Source organism: Hyla sarda, chromosome 2 (genome assembly GCF_029499605.1).
Source record: "Hyla sarda isolate aHylSar1 chromosome 2, aHylSar1.hap1, whole genome shotgun sequence".
Taxonomy (NCBI): Eukaryota; Metazoa; Chordata; class Amphibia; order Anura; family Hylidae; genus Hyla; species Hyla sarda.
Window position 1 is genome coordinate 21,389,106 of NC_079190.1, and position 22,938 is coordinate 21,412,043.

Below are 22,938 nucleotides of genomic sequence, written 5' to 3' on the forward strand. Positions count from 1 at the left end.
AGTAATGGGATTCTGCTGCACCGCACACACCTCAGAAATTCCAGCCAAAAGTATTGACATGTCGATGGAATCCGCTTTGAGATGCATTGCCGTCTATGGAGATGGTGCATTTCCGTGCAGTCCTAGTGCTGGAATACTTTCCAGGCGGACTTTTTGCCTAAAAAAAACATTGCCTAAGTCTTCTCCTGTCTTTTAGTTTATTTGGGGCAGTTGCTATGCAACCGTCTCACAGCTGATCTATTAGTCTGGATCTGCCGCTGTCTCGGCATGCTGGGAATGATGCGGATGATGCATATACCAGGGTTTCCCAACCAGTGTGCCTCCAGCTGTTGCAAAACTACAACTCCAAGCATGCCGGGACAGCCTTTGGCTGTCCCGGCATGCTGGGAGTTGTAGTTTTGCAACAGCTGAAGGCACGCTGGTTGGAAAACACTGGGTTAGCTTTTTTAGAAAGATCCCTTGCCTTTGCAGAATGGTGCGGATTATAGTGTGTTGAATGTTTGCAGCATTCTTTGTGTGGTTTCTATTGCTTTGTTCTAATTTGCCTTCTTACAAGTGTCCCTGTGTCAGCATTTTGAAATTTTGAATCTATTAATATTGTTACTTAGGCCAAATTCACATCCGGGCCGGAGCTCCGTCATAGACTCCGCAATGGTTGGTCCATTGCACATCGGGCATGCTGGGAGTTGTAGTTTTGCAACAGCTGGAGGCACACCTGTTGGGAAACAATGCTATATACTGATGCCCTCTTTACCGCAGGGCAGCTAGGGAAGGACCTGAACTTCTCCAGTAGCATGGCAGTACAGCTGAGAAGACAGTAGAATTAGGAAGGGACTATATTGTCAGCTGCCAGAAGGGGAGGGAGACTGATTCTGTCTGATTTTGTCTATATCGCCTCCATGGCAGCAAAATGTAGCAGCAGCAGCACCAAGGGGAACACCTGGAAGCAAACAATTTTGCAGACCTGCCAGGTGCAAGACTTAGGCTTACCTCGGGTGATCCGCAATATCAGGCACAACCTGTGGAGAAGTGTGGCTCTGTTTTGGAAAGAAAGCAGCCAAATATATATATATATATATATATATATATATATATATATATATAATGACTTAATTTATATTTAAAATAATATTTTGTTCTATGTTTTTTTTTATTTATTTATTTATTTATTTTTTACCAATTTCTGTAAAACCTTTCATCCTCTGTGTAATGTACACCTCTGCCAGGCAGAACAACGTGGAGTTAATTTACGGTGTTCTCGCAGATATTGCAGATGCTTTTATCGCCGACCTGGGAAGCTTTAACACACTCTAGAATAATAAGTAAAACAATGTTCCATAAACATTCATCCCAAGAAAAGAGCGGAATCTCTCCGGAATAAAATGTTATTAATTTAGACGTATAACATGAATAATAAAAAAATAGGCTAATGCTGCGGGTGTAAACCGTTCAGTCTGTGTTATCTCAGGTATTAAGGATGTCGGGGCCCCTAGGTTAACATGTGGAACTAATGGAAAATATGTAATAGTGTCATACAACATCTACAAAATAGTGCCATTCAGCGTCTACATAAAAGGGTCATACAGTTTCCATATATGAGCCATATAGTGCCTACATGATACAGGTTTCATACAGTGACCCCCCGACCTACGATGGCCCCGACATACGATCATTTCAACATACAATGGCCTTTCAGAGGCATGTTGAAGGCAGCATCCACATACGATGCTTTTGTATGTCGGGGCCATCGCATAAACGGCTATCCGACAGATCTGACTGCTTCAGCTACCACCGGATAGCCGTTTACGGTGCCCCATGTGCTCCGCTGACGATCACTTACCTGTCCTCGGGGCTCCGGCGCGTCCTCTTCGGGATCCCATGCATCGTCGGCGCTCTTCATCGTCGTCATCATGTCGCTGCGCACGCCGTCCCGTCATCCAATAGGAGCGGCGTGCGTAACAACGTGATGGCGGCGACAGAGAGCGAGGATGACTGGGAAGCAGAGGCCTTACCGGAGCGTCGGGGACACCCCGGGGACGTGGCGACAGCAATGGACGGCGACATCCAGGGCAGCGGTGACGGTCCGGAGCGGCAGGGACAGGTGAGTATTACATCCAATACCAGTGGTCTTCAACCTGCGGACCTCCAGATGTTGCAAAACTACAACTCCCAGCATGCCCGGACAGCCATTGGCTGTCCGGGCATGCTGGGTGTTGTAGTTTTGCAACATCTGGAGGTCCGCAGGTGGTAGACCTCTGTCCTATACTTTACATTGCACGGATCCCTCAACAAACGATGGTCCATTTGGAAGGGATTACCATCGTATGTTGAGGGACCACTGTATACGATTCTTTCATAGCTTACATAAGTCCCATTCAGTGCCTACATAATATTGTGCCATACTGTACATTGCCTACAAAATAGTGCCATTTAGCGTTTACGTAGTAGTGTCATACAGTTTACAACTAAACAAAGCTGAAGATGGCACTTTTGTGGTCTAGGACCTTGAATAATATGATAGGTAACTGCCTATGGGGCGCTGATCACTGTGATCTGTCACTGCGGGAGATCAGGGTCCTTGTGCCTGCGAGTCCGGGGGTGCTGGGAACCAGAAAGCCCACAGTCATATTCAAAGTATACACACAGAAGAAAACAGGTACCCTAACTCACCGCACGGCTGCTGTGACTCGACTCCTATGGCTTCAACGGACGATCCGGTGTGTGGTTTGTTGCATAGCGCTCAAAGCCGACTGCCGGCAAACTTTCGCGGTGATCGCGCTTCTTCCGGCCTCAGGGGAAGTAGTGCTGAAAGAAGCGCAATCAGCGCAAAACTTTGCCGGCAGTCGTTCCTGAGCGCATTGCAACAAGCCACACACCGGATCGTCTGTTGAAGCGTAGGAGTCGAGTCACAGCAGCCGTGCGGTGAGTGCGGGTACCTGTTTTCTTCTGAGTGTATACTTTTCATACAGTTTACATTTAAGTGTCATACATTGCTTACATAATAGTGTAATGTCCCAGTACAGGTACATGGTCCTATACTACCTGTAGGCCCTGTCAAGTTGAGTCCCTCAGTGACCTGGGGGCTCCCCTGCAGGGTCTCCCTTTGTTGTCTCCCTGTTGTTTTATATGGTGTGTATATATCACTTTAATGCATAGACAGGAACTCTATGTCTATATAGTATATAGGACCTGTGGGAGGTCTCCAGGACCTGTGAGTAAGCCTGTCACATGTTATGAAGTCACATGATCTGTTGTCACATGTACTTCTAGAGAGCACCAGCTTAATCAATGACCCGCAGCTTGACCAATGGGCTTCAGTCCAGCCCCCCCCCCCCCACTATATAAAGGGGCGGCCATTTGCAATTAGCTCATTGTTTTTTCCTCAGACTCTTCTGAGTGTAACATCTAAGTCTTTGCTGAGGCAGCTACCAGAGATCTCAGGACAAGTGTTCAGCGTCTGGAAGGCCACAAAGCTAAAGTCTATCCATTAAGTATCAAGTCTATGTCTGCTGTCACTACAAATAGTCAAGTCAAGTCTAATTACAAGTTAAAGTAAAGTTTATTACAAGTATTGGTCCAGTAGCTGCGAGGTCCTCTGGGTCCTGGTCACCTCTCTGGGAATTCTGGTCATAGCTGTGAAGATAATTACACCTGTCTTCTATTCAGTAAAGCCTCCGTTTGACCCGAAATTGTTGTGGACTCTTTATTCACTACTAGCCCGTGGGATAGCGTAGAATCCGAGTGTGTGGCGTTCCAGAACCCGAAAACCACACTGGCATCATGAACACATAGGGGTTAATACCATCCAACCCCGGGGTTAATACCATCTGATCCCACCACTCACACCGCAACTCCTGTGGTTCCGCCCATTCACCCGGTGGTCCACCACAATAGTGCCAAACAGTGCCTACAGAATAGTGTCATACATTGCTTACATAATAGTGCCAAATGTTGCTAACATAGTGCCAAACAGTGCCTACATAATAGTGCCAAATAGTACTTAAATAATAGTGCCATACTGTGAATAAATATTAATGACAAACAGTGCCTACATAATAGTGCCAAATAGTACTTAAATAATAGTGCCATACTGTGAATAAATATTAATGACAAACAGTGCCTACATAATAGTGCCAAATAGTACTTAAATAATAGTGCCATACAGTGAATAAATAATAATGACAAACAGTGCCTACTTTATAGTGCCATACAGTGTCTACATTATAGTGCTATACAGTGCCTACTTATTAGTACTATACAGTGCCTACAAAATAGTGCCATACATGCTTCATGCAAACCACATAGGTAAAAGAGTAAAATTAATATTTTACATTTGTGTCCACTTTAAAGTGTTCCTGTCATAAAAAAAAACAAAAAACTTTTGACGTGTTACAGAGACATATAAAAATTATTGACTGGTTGGGGTGACCTCCGTGCAGTGACGTCCATGGAGCTTCACTAGATGGTGCCCCCTTAGAATTGGAGGCACTGTGGCTTTCACTGTTATTTGAACGGGACCTGTAGAAGAACCAGGGTAGGTAAGTATTCCTCTATTACACTGACAATCACAGTGCCTCCATAACATTGTCATCCATGGTGTCTCCATAACATTGTCATCCATGGTGTCTCCATAACATTGTCATCCATGGTGTCTCCATAACATTGTCATCCATGGTGTCTCCATAACATTGTCATCCATGGTGTCTCCATAACATTGTCATCCACAGCGCTTCCATTACATTGACAGCCACAATGCATCCATAAAAGTGACAACCACAGTGTCTGCAAAACAGCGCCACACCTGTCTATGGGTTGTGTCTGGTATTGCAGATGATCCCCATTGAATGGAATAGAGCTGAACTTCAAAGCAGTTGTGGCGCTCAGTGGTGTATTTGGATTTTTTGCTGCCCTAGTCCCTTCCGTGCACTCACACGTGGTGTCCTCTTTCACTTTAAAAGCAGTGACTGCTGGCTACCTCCACTAGTACCAGCAGCCACTGCTCTTAAAGTTGTAGAGGACGCTGCATGTGAGTGCATGATAGGGAAAGGTGCACGGGTCAAGCTGCCGCCCCCTGATAAAGTGCCGCCCTAGGCCTGGGCCTTGTTGGCCTAATTCAGGATACTCCTCCTGTGTCAATCTTTTTGGACAAAGCAGCCCATGTTTTTCTAATCTTGGACGACCCCTTTAAGACTGTTCTCTTTCTCATCCCCAAACAATGCAATACAGATATTACAGAAAGAATACATTTGTATGTTAATGTGCTATGGTCAGCAAACAAAAACATTAAGTGAGAAGGAAAGATGCCCAGAAGCTCTTACAATCCGCACAATGCATTAAGCGCTGGGTATTTAAAACAAGGGGGAAAATAATGAGTCCATCAGTTTTATAATGTATAACCCCAGGGAAATGAAAAGTTTACTTGGCAAAGGAAAATGCCATTTAAGCTGATTCTGAAATTTATTGTCTCACTTTAAGACAGTAACGGAGGTCCGGTCAACTATGTGTTAATCATTTAGTTTAATTTCCATCTTTAATGTAGCTAAGATGAATTCGAAAACTTGTGGCACTATTATTATTACTTTTATTAATTTTTACAAGCAGCTAAATCTGTCCAGCATCGATAATCTGGAAAGTCGGATAATCTGACATGTTAGATCCTGCCACATTATAATGCCTTCCAGCAGACCAGAGAAGTAGATCGCCGATAATACTGATCAATGTTATGCAATTTAATGATTGCTGTAAATAGTCCACTATGAGGACATAAAAAATGTCAAACAAATGGTTTAAAAAAAGAGAGAGAGAGAATAAGCCCCTCCCCCAATAAAAATGTAAAACTCCCAAAAATGTAAAAAAATATATATAAATAAACATATTTGGTGTACATGTCTGAACTATCAAAATTTTATGTTAATGATCCTGTACGGTGAACGGTGTAAGCAAAAAAAATTGTTAAAAATTGCTGTTTTTTGGTCACATCACATTTTGAAAAGTTTTTTTTAAATACATATATATATATATATCTATTAAAAAGTCACATACAAGCAAAAGTGGTACCATAAAAAAATGGTCCCTCATACAGCCCGTGTACAGAAAAATGAGAATGTTGTAGGGGGTCAAAAAAGGGAAATTTTTAAGGGGTATTCCAGCCATAGACATCTCATCCCCTATCCACAGATGTGGACAAAATTGTTGGTACTTTTCGTTAAAGACAGAAAAACCCACAATGCTCCCCGAAATTACTTTTGATTTAATGCTGTACACTTTATTTTAAAAATGACATGTTTTCTTTATTCTGTGGGTCAATACGATTAAAATGATACCCATATTTACATGCTTTTCTATAATTGTACTTTTAACTTTGTACTTAAACTTTTTTTTTTTTTGCAAAATAAGCATGTTTAACCCCTTAATGACCACAAGCATATATTTACTCTCGTGGCCGGTTCCCGTTATGTGAAACGCGCTAAGGAGCTGAGCATGCTTCATACCCGGCAGGTCCCGGTTGCTATCAGCAGCCAGGACCCACAGCTAATACCGGACATTGCCGATGGGCTGCTGTCCGGTATTAACCCTTTAGACGTGGTAATCAAACCGGCGTTGCCGGTTAGCTCAGTGGGCTGTTCGGGACTGCCGCGGTGAAATCACGGCGTCCCGAACAACTGAGAGGACAGCAAGAGTCTTCTTACCTTGTCTCCTGCCGTCCGATCGTAATTCTGCTGCTCCATGCCTGAGATCCAGGCTGGAGCAGCAGAGCACCGATAACACTGATCAATGCAATGCTATGGCTTTGCATTGATACAATGTCTGCAATCAAGGTATTGCATGTTATAGTCCCCTATGGGGGCTATAACATTGCAAAAAAAAAAGTGTAAAAAACAAAGTTAATAAATGTGATTTAACCCCTTCCCTAATAAAAATTTGAATCACCCCCCTTTCCCCCCCCCCAAAAAAAGTAAATAAAAATAAACATATGTGGAAAACTTGATGCGCCCTCATATATCCCCGTATACGGAAAAATAAAAAAGTTATAGGGGTCAGAAGATGACCATTTTACACATACTAATTTTGGTGCATGTAGTTATAATTTTTTTAACCCCTTCCCGCAGAATGGCATATATAAACGCCGGGTTGTGCAGTGCGTTCGCGCATCGCATGGGTTAACTGGCAGAAGTCCCGCTGTTTCCAGCAGGGGACAACTTCTACTTCACCCCCCAGGACCATCCATTGATGGTCCTGGTCAGCGATCACTGTGATTGGTCCCTGTGGACCAATCACAGTGATCTGGGGTGAAAGTTCAGATCCCCCGCACTGCCCGCCCCTGGAAGTCGGGCAGAACGGGGGACGATGGCTGCGGGGGCTCGCGGGGACCTGCGGCATAGGGGGGGAACAAGTGGGGACCGGCGGACTTACCTGGAGCAGCGGCGGGACCGAGGAGCAGCGGCAGGACCGGCCACGTAGACGAGCAGCGACGGGACCGGCAGGTGAGTATGTAGTCCTCAGAAGCAGCAGTGAAGATCTTCACTGCTGCTTCTAGAAGTCTGAAAACTACAACTCCCAGCATGCCTAGACAACCTTTGGCTGTCTGGGCATGCTGGGAGTTGTAGTTTTGCAACATCTGGAGGGCCCCAGTTTGGAGACCATTGTATAATGGTCTCCAATCTGTGCTCTTCCAGCTGTTGCAAAACTACAACTCCCAGCATGCACTGACTGTCCAGGCATGCTGGGAGTTTTAGTTCAGCAACATCTGGCCCTTCAGATGTTGCCGAACTACAACTCCCAGCATGCCCTTCAGCTGTCTGGGCATGCTGGGAGTTGTAGTTTTGCAACAACTGGAGACACACTGGTTGGGAAACATTGTTTCTAACTCAGTGTTTCCTAACCTGTGTGCCTCCAGCTGTTGCAAAACTATAACTCCCAGCATGCACTAACAGACCATGCATGCTGGGAGTTGTGGTTTTGCAACAGCTGGTGCACCCCCCCACACATTCACATGGGCGAGGCTTTTACAGTGGGTTTCTCGCATCTTGAGATGCAGCAAATTTTGCGCTGGGAAACTCGCTGTAATCCCCCGCCCATGTGACTGTACCCTAAAAACACTACACTACCACAAAATAAAATAAAAAGTTAAAAACACTACATATACACATACCCCTACACAGCCCCCCTCCCCCAATAAGAACGTCCGGTACACCACTGTTTCCAAAGCAGAGCTTCCAGCTGTTGAAAAACAACAACTCCCAGTATTGTCGGACAGCCGTTGACTGTCCACGCATGCTGGGAGTTTTGCAACAGCTGGAGGCACCCTGTTTGGGAATCACTGGCGTAGAATACCCCTATGTCCACCCCTATGCAAATCCCTAATTTAGGCCTCAAATGCACATGGCGCTCTCACTTTGGAGCCCTGTCGTATTTCAGGGCAACAGTTTAGGGTCACATATGGGGTATCGCTGTACTCGGGAGAAATTGCGTTACAAGGTTTGGGGGGCTTTTTCTTCTTTAACCCTTCATGAAAATGAAATGTTGGGGTCTACACCAGAATGTTAATGTAAAAAATTTAAATTTTTTACGCTAACATGCTGATGTTGCCATATACTTTACATTTTCACAAGAGGTAAAAGGGAAAGAAGCCCCCCAAAATTTGTAACGCAATTTCTCCCGACTACAGAGATACCCCATATGTGAGCGCAAAGTGCTCTGGGGGCGCACAACAAGGCCCAGAAGGGAGAGCGCATCATGTACATTTGAGGTGATTTGCACAGGGGTGGCTGATTGTTACAGCGGTTTTGACAAACGCAAAAAAAAAACACATGTGACCCCATTTCGGAAATGACACCCCTCACGGAATGCAATGAAGGGTGCAGTGAGAATTTACCCCCCACAGGTGTCTGACGGATCTTTGGAACAGTGGTCCGTGAAAATGAAAACTTGTACAGCCCACTGTTCCAAAGATCTGTCAGACACCAGTGGGGGGGGGGCAAATGCTCACTGTACCCCTTGTTACGTTCCTCAAGGGGTCTAGTTTCCAAAATGGTATGCCATGTGTTTTTTTTTTTTGCTGTTCTGGCACCTTAGGGGCTTCCTAAATGCGACATGCTCCCCGAGCAAAATTTGCTCTCAAAAAGCCAAATATGACTTCTTCTCTTCTGAGCATTGTAGTTTGCCCATAGTGCACTTCAGGTCAACTTATGGGGTAACTCCATACTCAGAAGAGATGGGGTTACAAATTTTGGGGGGTATTTTCTGCTATTAACCCTTGCAAAAAGGTGAAATTAGGGGGGAAACACACATTTTAGTGGAAAAAAAAATATTTTTTTTACATATGCAAAAGTCGTGAAACACCTGTGGGGTAATAAGGCTCCCTTTATTCCTTATTACATTCCTCAAGGGGTCTAGTTTCCAAAATGGTATGCCATGTGTTTTTTTTTTTTGCTGTTCTGGCACCATATAGGCTTCCTAAATGCGACATGCCCCCCGAGCAAAATTTGCTCTCAAAAAGCCAAATATGACTCCTTCTCTTCTGAGCATTGTAGTTCGCCCATAGTGCACTTCAGGTCCACTTATGGGGTACCTCCATACTCAGAAGAGAAGGGGTTACAAATATTGGGGGGTATTTCCTGCTATTAACCCTTGGAAAAATATGAAATTTGGGGGGAAACACATTTTAGTAAAAAAAAATATTTTTTTTTTTACATATGCAAAAGTCGTGAAACACCTGTGGGGTATTAAGGCTCACTTTATTCCTTGTTATGTTCCTCAAGGGGTCTAGTTTCCAAAATGGTATGCCATGTGGGTTTTTTGCTGTTCTGGCACCATAGGGGCTTCCTAAATGCAACATGCCCCCCAAAAACCATTTCAGAAAAACGTACTCTCCAAAATCCCCTTATCGCTCTTTCCCTTCTGAGCCCTCTACTGCGCCCGCCGAACACTTTACATAGACATATGAGGTATGTGCTTACTCGAGAGAAATCAGGCTACAAATATAAGTATACATTTTCTCCTTTTACCCCTTGTAAAAATTCAAAAATTGGGTCTACAAGAACATGCGAGTGTAAAAAATGAAGATTGTGAATTTTCTCCTTCACTTTGCTTCTATTCCTGTGAAACACCTAAAGGGTTAAAATGATGACTGAATGTCATTTTGAATACTTTGGGGGGTGCAGTTTTTTTAATGGGGTCTTTTGTGGGGTATTTCTAATATGAAGACCCTTCAAATCCACTTCCAACCTGAACTGGTCCCTGAAAAATAGTGAGTTTGAAAATTTTGTGAAAAATTGGAAAATTGCTGCTGAACTTTGAAGCCCTCTGGTGTCTTCCAAAAGTAAAAACTCGTCACTTTTATGATGCAGACATAAAGTAGACATATTGTATATGTGAATAAATTTTTTTTTTATTTGTAATATCCATTTTCCTTACAAGCAGAGAGCTTCAAAGTTAGAAAAATGCAAAATTTTCACATTTTTCATAAAATTTTTTTTTTTTTAGGATTTTTCACAAGGAAAGGATGCAAGTTACCACAAAAATTTACCACCATGTTAAAGTAGAATATGTCATGAAAAAACAATCTCGGAATCAGAATGATAATTAAAAGCATTCCAGAGTTATTAATGTTTAAAGTGACAGTGGTCAGATGTGCAAAAAACGCTCTGGTCCTTAAGGCCAAAATGGGCTTGGTCCTGAAGGGGTTAAAGTAGTAAAATAAAATAAAACCTATATAAATTAGGTATCCTTGTACCCATATGGACCTACAGAATAAAGATAAGGTGTCATTTTTACCGAAAAGTATACTGCATAGAATCAGAAGCCCCCCCAAAATTACAATTTTTTTTTCAATTTTGCCCCACAAATATTTTTTTTCTGCTTTCGCCATAAATTTTGTGGGGAAATGATTGATGTCATTAAAAAGTACAATTGGAGGCGCAAAAATGCTAAAGCGTGATTATGTTTGGAAGGTGATGAGGAAAAACACGAAAATGCAAAAACGGAAAAACCCTGCGTCCTTAAAGGTTTAAAGGGGTATTCCGGCCATAGACATCTTATCCCCTATCCAAAGAATAGGGGATAAGATGTTTAATCGCGGGGAGCCCCCAGCCAGAACCCCCAGCGATCTCCGTGCAGCACCCGCATTTTATGCCGGGTGCTGCTCCAGTCTCGGAAACTTCTGTGTTTCCGGGACTGGAGACGTCATGTCATGCCATGCCCCCGCCATTCACGTCTATGGGAGGGGGAGTGGTGCTTGTCACGCCCCCTCCCATAGACATGCATGGAAGGGGCGAAGCATGACATCCCATCTCCAGTCCCGGAAACACAGAGGTTTCCGAGACTAAGGCAGCACCTGGAATAGAATTGCCGGTTGCTGCACGGAGATCGTGGGGGGATAGGAGATAAGATATCTTTGGCCGGAATACCTCTTTAAACATGCTTATTTTGCAAAATATTTAAAAAAGTAGTACAATAACAGAATAGTATGTAAACATGGGTATCATTTTATTCGTATTGACCCACAGAATAAAGAAAACATCAGTCAAAACTGAGAAGTATTACCGTAAAGTGTACCGCGTGAAAACAGAACCCTCCAAAATCAGCAAAATTGCCTTTTTCTTTTCAGTTTTTGTCAGTTTCAAGTTATTTCAGGGAGCATTGTGGGTTTTTCTGTGTATAATGGAAGGTTACCAACAATTTTGTCCACATCTGTAGCATTTTGAGGTGTAATTGGATCGCCAAATATACATTTATTTTCCCTTTTCATGAATGGTTTAACTTTTTTATCTTGACTTTTAGAATATCAGGACTGTGTTAGAACATGATCTTGGTTACCATAGTTACCAGAGGAAAATCTGTGTATTTCAAAGCTGACATACTTATCTCAAGTACAAATTATTTGTTTCTACTGTGTTATTACAGAGAACCCCATAGAGAGCGGGATCCGACTGAAAGGGTCCCACGTGACTTGTGACTCGCGTGCGTCTTCGCCGACTCGGTTCATGTCACCTTCAAAGGAGATGGCACCATTAAATGTGCTAATAACTCGCGCTGCCTCTGACACTTTGTCGTCTGCTGATGGATTAGTGGAAACATGCCGCGGAAAAATTGTATTGTCATCTTGTGAGGAATCAATATTGGTGGATGTTTATGCCACCGAATTCACGTGCGCGTACATGGGATCCATAGTAGCTAGAAAGGCAGAGCCGAGTTAGTCCTTTGGCACAATGAGGATGTTTCTTTTAGCCCTCAAAGTTTTTTAAGTAGAAATTTAGCCCCACATGCAAATACCACTTAAGTTTCACCAGTTATTTTTTTAATGTTTATTCTTTCATGGTGGTGGCCATATTGGTGGCACACACTTCCTGCCTGGAAAAAGGAGTCCCTGTAGTCATGCAGTGGCAAATGGTGAGCTATATCTAACTTCTCTTGCTTTCTCTTATGAGGCTATAGTGGAAATTCCACAAAAATTTACTGCCCATTTATTTATTTTTTAATATTCAAAAATGAGTTTATTGCATAAAAACAGCAAAATACAAACCATAGGGGAAATAAGTCAAGCGCAGTGGAACTTCAGTGTACAAGAGACGACATCATCTATACAATTGCTGTTTGAGTTGGATATGCTACCAATCGTCTTACTGCTCATAAAGGTGGCTGAGACTCAGATCTAATACACTACACTAAAAACAGCTAGCAGTAAATGAGCCAGAATAAGAAAAGCACTGGAAAAGAATAGAGAAGGGAAGGTATGGGAGGGTAAAGTGGAGAGGGGGGGGGGGGGAAGAAAGGGGAGAATCATAGTAGTTTGGAGAAGAGGTCCCACCTAGTAAATAAGGTTCTAATCTGTCCAGTACGGAGAGGTTTCAACAAAGGCCAGCCATGGTTGCCAGACTGCAGTAAATTTGGCATTACTGCCAGAGGAGTCTGCCATCAATTCCTCCAAGCGGCAGATGAAGAGGATCTCCTTGTACCAGTCAGAGATAGTCGGGGAGAGAGTATTTTTCCAGCATCTGGGTATCACAGCCCTAGCGGCTATCAAGAGGAAGTGAGCTAGAATCCTGAATGGCGTCCTCTGAGACACTGGTGAGATGGATAGCAGGAGTACCTTAGCATCATTGGGGTAGGACACACCAGGGACGGTCGCTATATGTGACACCACTACTGACCAGAAAGAGAGGAGAGATGGATATGACCCCCAAAATTAGACATGGTACCTCGGGCTCACCCGCAATGCCAGCACACGTTGAGTACATTCTGTGTAACACGGTTGGCACTCGGTACCACGTGAAGAGGATTTTGTAATTAGTCTCCTGTTCCCTGAATGAGATTGACATCTTATGACACAGAAGGAAGGCCACGAACCAATCCATCGGAGCGAAAGTAGAGCGTAGTTCCTCCTCCAAGACCGCCACAAACGCTAGAGGACTTTGAGCTGCCTCATCTAAGAATAGGCCATCGATCTGTGAAATTGTCCAGGCAGGCGGGGAGGGGGAAGCACATATCTCCTCAAAAGGGAGGAGAGGTCTAGCCAAGTGTAGACTTCGGCCTGCGGTCTCCACAAAGTGACGGAGTTGGAGGTACTGCATAAGCCTGGTCAGCGTGCGGACTTGTCTGGGCATCGGATGGTCATAAGAGCGGAGTACTGCTCCATCTAGGAAGCCCCTAAGAGGGAGGGTGGGCGGCTCCGAAATACCCAGGAATGAGGAACAGTCCATCCCTGGCAGGAAGAGGGGATTGACGAGTATGGGCATGAGTGGTCCACCAGGCAAGAGGATCTTAGACTTCGTCAAATAGCGTTTAAGTGTTTTAACAAGTTCTCCAGTCACCCAAAGTAGGGCATCCAGCTTATGCACCTGGAGTGCTCCCGGGGATAGCCAGGGGAGAGCAATAATCTCAAACGATGCCCCTGAGACCTCTGTATCTATCCATCGCTTTGAGGTGTGACCATGGAAAAAGTCCGAGTCTGGTCAGAGTGGCTGCAAAATAGGCTTTGCAGTCTGGGACTGCCAGCCCACCTGCCTGTTTCCATCTGGTCAAAATTGTCTTGGCAATTCTCGATGGTCGCCCGCCCAAACGAAGGACCTAATCGCCCTATCTAGTCTCTAAAAAGAATGGGAGGGGAATAGCAACCGGGACTGCTTGAAAGAGATAAAGTAGTCTAGGCAGAATATTCATTTTTTAAATGTTGGCCCTACCAAGCCAGGAGAATGTACCTGTAGACCACTTCATCAAATCCCTCTCTATGGATTGGGACACAGGTGTGAAGTTAAGTATATAACTATCAAGGGGATTTGCTGGGACCCGAACCCCCAAATACTTGATAGATCCGGAGGCCCACTGAAATGGATGATCTCGCTGTATGCATAGCACGTCAGCTGCGGGGAGGGTAACATTCAGAGCCATGCACTTAGACATGTTAATCTTGTGGTTGTTGAAATGGGAATAAAGTTAGAGGGCTTGCAGTATTGCCGGCAGGGGGGTGTGGGGGGAGGAAACGTAGAGAAGAAGGTCGTCCACGAACGCAGAGCAGAGGTGCACGTCTCCCCCCTTGGAGAACCCCTCAATAGCGGGGTCCATCTGGAGCACATTCAGTAAGTGTTCCATACAAAGAGCATAGAGGAAGGGGAGAGCGGGCAGCCCTGGCATGTTATGTTTCATATATGGATAGGAGCAGACAGAGAGCCATTTACTCTCACGCGTGCTTGTGGGTCACAATAGAGGGCTGCTACCCAACCCAACATGGACGAACCTAGGCCTATCTTGGCCAGGGAGGCCTCCGTGAACCTCCAGTCCACCCGATCGAACGCCTTTTCGGCGTTGAGTGAGAGAAGCCTCAGGGGTTGGCGTCGGGCAGAGGCACGGTGTACTATGGAGAATGCTCGCACAGTGTTATCGCGCTCCTCTCTGGACCGGAGGAAGCCAGATTGATCGGGGGGAACAGAGGTCCAAGGACAGCCGCTAATCGGTCCGTCAGCTGTTTGGTGAACAACTTGGTGTCCGTGTTCAGGAGAGATATCGGGCGGTAGCTGGCACAAAGGTTAGGGTCACGACCCTCTCTGGGTATAATGGTAATAAAGGCGCTAAGAGAGGCGGAAGGGGTTAGAGAGGGAGGTTAAGGTCACCACCCAGTATCAACATACCCTAGGCAAATGTATAAAGGTCCTCTAGTGTCCGTGTTAAAAAGGGGACTTGAGAGCTATTAGGGGCATATATAGACACTACCGTTACCACCTGGTCTAGGATCATTCCTCTAACAAACAGATATCGATGCTCTGGGTCTTCCCTCACAGCTTGTATACTGAATGGTAGAGTCCGGTGGAAACCGATGGAGACTCCCTTCGAGCGGGTTTCAGTGTTGGTACTATGAAACCAGGTGGGGAAGTAGCGGCTCAGCCTATCCGAGACATGACCCTACTTGAAATGAGTCTCTTGGAGACACAGTATCCTGACCTTCTGTTTGTGCATGTGGTACAATATCTGGGACCTCTTCTCCGGGACATTGAAGCCCTGAATGTTTAGAGTAGACAGCTTTACCTAGTAGCTGGTCATAGGGAGCCGGAGCACAGGATGGGCCGGCCGGGAAACGACTGGTGAGCAACAGGTACTGTGGAGAGAAAGAAGAAAAACAAACAAGTATCAAGAACAAAACCAAAATAGTACAAAGAAAAAAGCAAGCACTCTTGCAAATTAGCACTAGCGGCAGTAATATTCGTCTGCCCAACAGGTGTACTTAACATACACCAACCCTAAGCAGGGGGTGCAGTCACAGGAGACAGGATACCACAGGTGAGTAAGTTGTCTTCTGTCAGTAAATTTAAACAATAAGGCAGGACACTTGGGTCCACCTACGGCCTCGACTAAGTGTGAACTAGGGTCCATTACGGAGCCAAACAATATGATAGAATAGCGTATTTTTGGTCACTTTTTATATCATGAAAAAAATTAATAAAAAGCGATCAAAAAACACGATCAATACAAAAAACTTCAGATCACAGCGCAAAAAATTATCCCTAATACCGCAACATACGCAGAAAAATGAAAAAGTTATAGGGGTCAGAAAATGACAATTTGAAACATAAATTTTCCTGCATGTAGTTATGATTTTTTCCAGAAGTACGACAAAATCAAACCTATATAAGTAGGGGATCATTTTAATCATATGGACCTACAGAATAAAGAAAAGGTGTCATTTTTACCAAAAAATGTACTTCGTAGAAACGGAAACCCCCAAAATTTACAAAATGGCAATTTTTCTTCAATTTTGTCGCACAATGAATTTTTTTTCCGTTTCAACGTAGATTTTGGGGTAAAATGACTGATGTCATTACAAAGTAGAATTGGTGGTGCAAAAAAAAAAGCCATAATATGGATTTTTAGGTCCAAAATTGAAAGGGCTATGATTTTTAAAAGGTAAGGAGGAAAAAACGAAAGTGCAAAAACGGAAAAACCCTCCGTCCCCAAGGGGTTAAAATACATAAAGGGAATCAACACGGTAAAGGAGAGCATATTTAAAAGAAGAAAAAATACTACAAGAGGACATAGGTTTAAATTAAAGGGGCAAAGGTTTCTGCAGTAATATCAGGAAGTATTATTTACTGAGAGAGTAGTGGATGCATGGAATAACCTTCCTGCAGAAGTGGTCGCTGCAAATACAGTGAAGGAGTTTAAGCATGTATGGGATAAGCATAAGGCTATCCTTCATATAAGATAGGGATAGGCAAAGGGTTATACTTCATATAAAATAGAGATAGGCATAAGGCTATCCTTCATATAAGATAGGGATAGGCATAAGGCTATCCTTCATATAAGATAGGGATAAGGCTATCCTTCATATAAGATAGGGATAGGTATAAGGCTATTCTTCATATAAGATAGGGATAGGCATAAGGCTATTCTTCATATAAGATAGGGATAGGTAGAAGGCTATCCTTCATATAAGATAGAGATAGGCATAAGGCTCTCCTTCATATAAGATAGGGATAAGAATAAAGCTATCCTTCATATAAGATAGAGATAGGTATAAGGCTATCCTTCATATAAGATAGGGATAGGCATAAGGCTATTCTTCATATAAGATAGGGATAGGCATAAGGTTATCCTTCATATAAGATAGAGATAGGCATAAGGCTCTCCTTCATATAAGATAGGGATAAGAATAAAGCTATCCTTCATATAAGATAGAGATAGGTATAAGGCTATCCTTCATATAAGATAGAGATAGGTATAAGGCTATCCTTCATATAAGATAGAGATAGGCATAAGGCTATCCTTCATATAAGATAGGGATAGGCATAAGGCTATCCTTCATATAAGATAGGGATAAGAATAAAGCTATCCTTCATATAAGATAGAGATAGGTATAAGGCTATCCTTCATATAAGATAGAGATAGGTATAAGGCTATCCTTCATATAAGATAGAGATAGGCATAAGGCTATCCTTCATATAAGATAGGGATAAGAATAAAGCTATCCTTCATATAAGATAGAGATAGGTATAAGGCTATCCTTCATATAAGATAGGGATAGGCATAAGGCTATTCTTCATATAAGAGAGGGCCAGGGACTATTGATAGGATTCAGATTATTGGGCAGACTAGATGGGCCAAATGGTTCTTATCTGCCGACACATTCTATGTTTCTATATCTCTAAATGCTGTTAAAGGGGTACTCCGGTGGAAAACAATATATTTTTTTAATTAACTGGGGCCAAAAAGTTAAACAGATTTGTAAATGACTTCTATTACAAAAATCTTAATCCTTCCAGTACTTTTTAGTAGCTGTATGCTACAGAGGAAATTCTTTTCTTTTATAATTTATTTTATGTCTTGTCCACAGTGCTCTCTGCTGACACCTCTGTCCGTGTCAGGAACTGTCCAGAGCAGCATAGGTTTGCTATGGGGATTTTCTACTGCTCTGGACAGTTCCTGATACGGGCATCAGGTGTCAGCAGAGAGCTCTGTGGACAAAACAAAAAAGAAATTAGAAAAATGAAGAATTTCCTCTGTAGCATACAGCTGCTAAAAAGTACTGGAAGGATAAAGATTTTTTAATAGAAGCAATTTACAAATCTGTTTAATTTTCTGCCATCAGTTCATAAAAAAAAAAAAATAAAAAAAAAATTCCACCGGAGTACCCCTTTAAGTGAAAATCTTGGATGAGTTCCCTCACTTTTTTTCCAGGACTTGACCCCTGGTTAAATTACAAGTAACAACATAATCTAGAGCTGCAATATCTAAATCAGTGTTTCCCAACCAGGCTGCTTTTGGCTTCTGCAAAACTACAACTCCCAGCATGCCCGGACAGCCGTAGGCTGTCCGGACATGCTGGGAGTTGTAGTTTTGCAGCAGCCAGAGGCCCCCTGGTTGGGAAACACCAATCCAGATGCACTTCTCCTTAAAGAAGACGTCTGCGCCGTAAAACTTCCCTGTTAATTAGACGCAGTAAGGACCGGCTGTGAACTCGGCGCATTCGGCGCAGTTGATGACCTCAGTTGATGACCTCCCCTGTTGGTAACACACATAAATATCGCGGGTAGTTTGTTAAAACGTAACAGTGCTCCATGAGAATTTGTCGCTCCGTTTTTTTTCTCCGCTTCGAAAAGGATTATGCAAATTACAGCTATTAAAGAAATACATATTCATATACCGTACTGACAAATTAAGTGGAAGGTCCCAGAGTATACGACGCACGGACCGGGGATACAGACTAGCAATCGTAAAGCGTGGGCGCTGGTCCACATCACTGGAGATGCACCGTATGCCCCCAGTAATTGTTTATTGAGCGGCCATTTTGGTTTTTAAAAGGATACTCCGACACCAGGTAAAAAAATAAAATTAATACTGCAGAAGCTTACTTCTCTGCTCCAATTCTGCAATCACCAAAAATCCATTTGTTTTATGGGTATGTAATTCCTACCATGTCCTCTCACTACTTTCTGGATGAGCAGTTGCTCAGTACTACAATTCCCAGAATGCATTGCTTGCCCTCAGCTCTTCATCAAAGCCCTCTCATCCTGCCTACTCCTCTCCCACAGCACTCCTACCAGTTCCCCGCCCAGAGCTGCTGCAGAACATCTCAGTCAGTTAGCAAGTCCTGTATTCATTCCCCGTTTGCTCCTCTGCTTGTGGCATTGTTCAGCCTAAGGCAGCTTGCCATAAACACACCTCATTCTCCCTACATGTCCTAATAAATATATATGTATATATGTGTGTGAGGAAGATGGTGATGTATCCTGTAGGGGCTGGTCAAAAGTGGTGACATCACTGAGGGGGAGGGGCTTCAGCTCAGAGACAAGATCCAGCCATGCATTCGGAAACAGCAGAGGTCAAAGCGTTGCCTCAAGAGAGAGGGAGAAGGCGGGAGCTTTCGAGGCAACCCCACACTGACAATTAGAGGAGTACACAACTTCCTGTCAGGAGAGGGAGAGGAGCCAGAGAGGTGGAGGCAACACCACACTGACAATGAGAGGTCACTAATACTGACAGTGTTTCCTAACCAGCTCTGATATCTGTGCAGCATGCTGTGCAGTTGTAGGAAATGACTGTAGGTGGCATCGTTATATGTGCATTGATACTTACATATTGGGGCACTGATGTTAATACTAGTATAACTTTATACATATATATATATAGATAGATAGATATTAGATAACTTAAGGTGGCACTCTTATGTGAGATGACTGGGTGGCACTATTATATAAGATTACTGTGGGTGGCACTATTATGGGAAATGACTGTGGGTGGCACTATTATTTGAGATGACTGTTGGTGGCACTATTATGTGAGATGACTGTGGGTGGCACTATTATGTGAGATGACGGTGGGTGGCCCTATTATGTGAGATGACTGGGTGGCACTATTATGTGAGATGACGGTGGGTGGCACTATTGTGTGAGATGACTGTGGGTTGCACTATTATGTGAGATGACTGTGGGTGGCACTATTATGTGAGATGACTGTGGGTGGCACTATTATGTGAGATGACGGTGGGTGGCACTATTATGTGAGATGACGGTGGGTGGTACTATTATGTGAGATTACTGTGGGTGGCACTATTATGTGAGATGACGGTGGGTGGCACTATTATGTGAGATGACTGTGGGTGGCACTATTATGTGAGATGACGGTGGGTGGCACTATAATGTGAGATGACGGTGGGTGGCACTATTATGTGAGATGACTGGGTGGCACTATTGTGTGAAATGACTGTGAGTGGCACTATTATGGGAAATGACTGTGGGTGGCACTATTATGTGAGATGACTGTGGGTGGTACTATTATGCGAGATGACTGTGGGTGGCACTATTATGTGAGATGACTGTGGGTGGCACTATTATGTGAGATGACTGTGGGTGGCACTATTGTGTGAGATGACTGTGGGTGGCACTATTATGTGAGATGATTGTGGGTTGCACTATTATGTGAAATGACTGTGAGTGGCACTATTATGGGAAATGACTGTGGGTGGCACTATTATGTGAGATGACTGTGGGTGGTACAATTATGCGAGATGACTGTGGGTGGCACTATTATGTGAGATGGCGGTGGGTGGCACTATTGTGTGAGATGACGGTGGGTGGCACTATTATGTGAGATGACTGTGGGTGGCACTATTATGTGAGATGACTGTGGATGAGCACTGTTGCAGGGACACTGTAAGTGGCCATATGACTTGTAGTTGTTTATGGGAACTAAATGATTAGCTTTGCTACTGGCACTGTTATGTAGGCTCTGGTTGTCACTGCTATAGTGGGATTCTGTCTGACTTTAGTATGAGGAAACTCTTTTAATCGTGACATGCAGTTGAGGTGCATTATATTTATTGTTATGTTATCTAATATGGTAAAAAAATAATTATGATTATATTTATTGTTATATTATGTTATATGATATCATTTATATTATTATTATTATTACTATGAGTATTATTATTTATTGTTATATTATGTTATATGATATCATATATATTATTATTACCATGAGTGTTATTATTATTTATTGTTATATTATGTTATATGATATAATTTATATTATTATTATTACTATGATTATTATTATTTATTGTCATGTTATATGATATCATTTATTATATTATTATTATTACTATGATTATTATTATTATTTATTGTTATATTATGTTATATGATATCATTTATATTATTATTATTATTATTTATTGTTATATTATGTTATATGATATAATTTATATTATTATTATTATTACTATGAGTATTATTTTTATTTATTGTTATATTATGTTATATGATATCATTTATATTATTATTATTATTATTACTATGAGTATTATTATTATTATTTATTGTTATATTATGTTATATGATATCATTTATATCATTATTATTATTATTACTATGAGTATTATTATTATTTATTGTTATATTATGTTATATGATATCATTTATATTATTATTATTATTACTATGAGTATTATTATTATTTATTGTTATATTATGTTATATGATATCATTTATTATATTATTATTATTACTATGATGATTATTATTTATTGTTATATTATGTAATATGGTATAATGTATATTATTATTATAATTATTGGTAGTAGTAGTAGTATTTATTGTTATATTCTGTAATATGATAAAATGTATTATTATATTAGTATTATGTTATTTTCCTGTATTAATACTGTATTTATTACTATCTGTTTATAGTTGGAGCCTCTCAATGAATCCAATGGATACACGACCAGCGATGATCCCAATACTGAGAACCAAATGGACGAGGCCACTACAGCCAAGAGAACGGTAATGTTACTGAATCTACTTGGCTCTGGTGTCAACGCATCTTTAGAGTTATAATATTCAAAAGTGGAAATGGAAACATGACCCTCCCCATTTAGTATAATTCCTCTCCAAAAAGTTGGTGAATAGTCTGTTCAGCCATTTAAAGGGGTACTCTGGTAGAAAACTTTTTTTTTTAAATCAACTGACACCAGAAAGTTAAAAAGATTTGTGAATTACTTGTATTAAAAAAATCTTAATCCTTACAGTACTTATTAGCGGCTGTATACTTCAAATCTGTTTAACTTTCCGGCACCAGTTGATTTAAAAAAAAAAAAAAAAAAAACAGTTTTCCACCGGAGTACCCCTTGAAGCCAATATGGCCACCATTAAAGGGGTATTCCCAAAGGATAGGGGATAAGATGTGTGATCGCAGGGGGGGGGGGCCCGCCGCTGGGAACCCCCGCCATCTCCATGCAGCACCCGCATTCTATGCCAGGCTGGTGCTCCAGTTTTGGAAACCTCTGTGTCCACATGACAGGAGTGGGGCTGTGTGCAGATCTATGTCCCTCCTGCTGAGGGAGGTGTGAGGAGGGAGTAGTGTTCTGTAGCCCAGAAATTGTCGTTTTTAATAGCGTTTTGCCGCAAATAAATTCTGACCAAACCAAACTTTTTTGGAAAATTCAGCGAATCAGCCGATTTGAAGGTTTCAAAAATTCTCTCCTCTCTAAATGTCACTATGAATCTAGAAGGATCCTTTTCTATCTGGGATCGGCACTGTGAGTTTATCATGGCTCTGCTGTATCCAGAAACATCACTTTAAAATTTAGAACGGTCCTGCTTTATTTAGGGATGTAAGTATTAATCTAGAAATGGTCCCGTCCTTTTAAAAAATGTTACAACTTATCTAGAATGGCCATGCTGTATCTATCTATCACTATAAACCTTGAATGATCATAACGTATCCAGAAATATCACTATCAATCTAGAATAGTCTTGATGTATCCAGGAATGTCACTATGAATCTAGAACGGTCCTGCTTTATTTAGGAATGTCACTATGAATCTAAAATGGTCCTGCTCTATTTAGTAATGTCACTATGAATCTAGAATGGTCCTGATCTATTTGAGAATGTCACTATGAATCTAGAATAGTCATGTGACTATTACTCTACATCTAGAATGGCCAGAGTACC

General features: G+C 42.3%; 1 protein-coding gene across 4 annotated transcripts in view; it reads left to right on the forward strand.

Annotated features, from left to right (window-relative positions):
• The window catches only part of DLG2 (discs large MAGUK scaffold protein 2), a 1,357,480-nt gene that overhangs the window by 163,620 nt on the left and 1,170,922 nt on the right, over positions 1-22,938 (forward strand). For all 4 annotated transcript variants that reach the window (XM_056561360.1, XM_056561363.1, XM_056561361.1 and 1 more), the window contains exon 4: positions 21,675-21,767. In XM_056561360.1, coding sequence (XP_056417335.1) covers positions 21,675-21,767 — 93 coding nt within the window. The remainder of the gene's footprint in view (positions 1-21,674; positions 21,768-22,938) is intronic.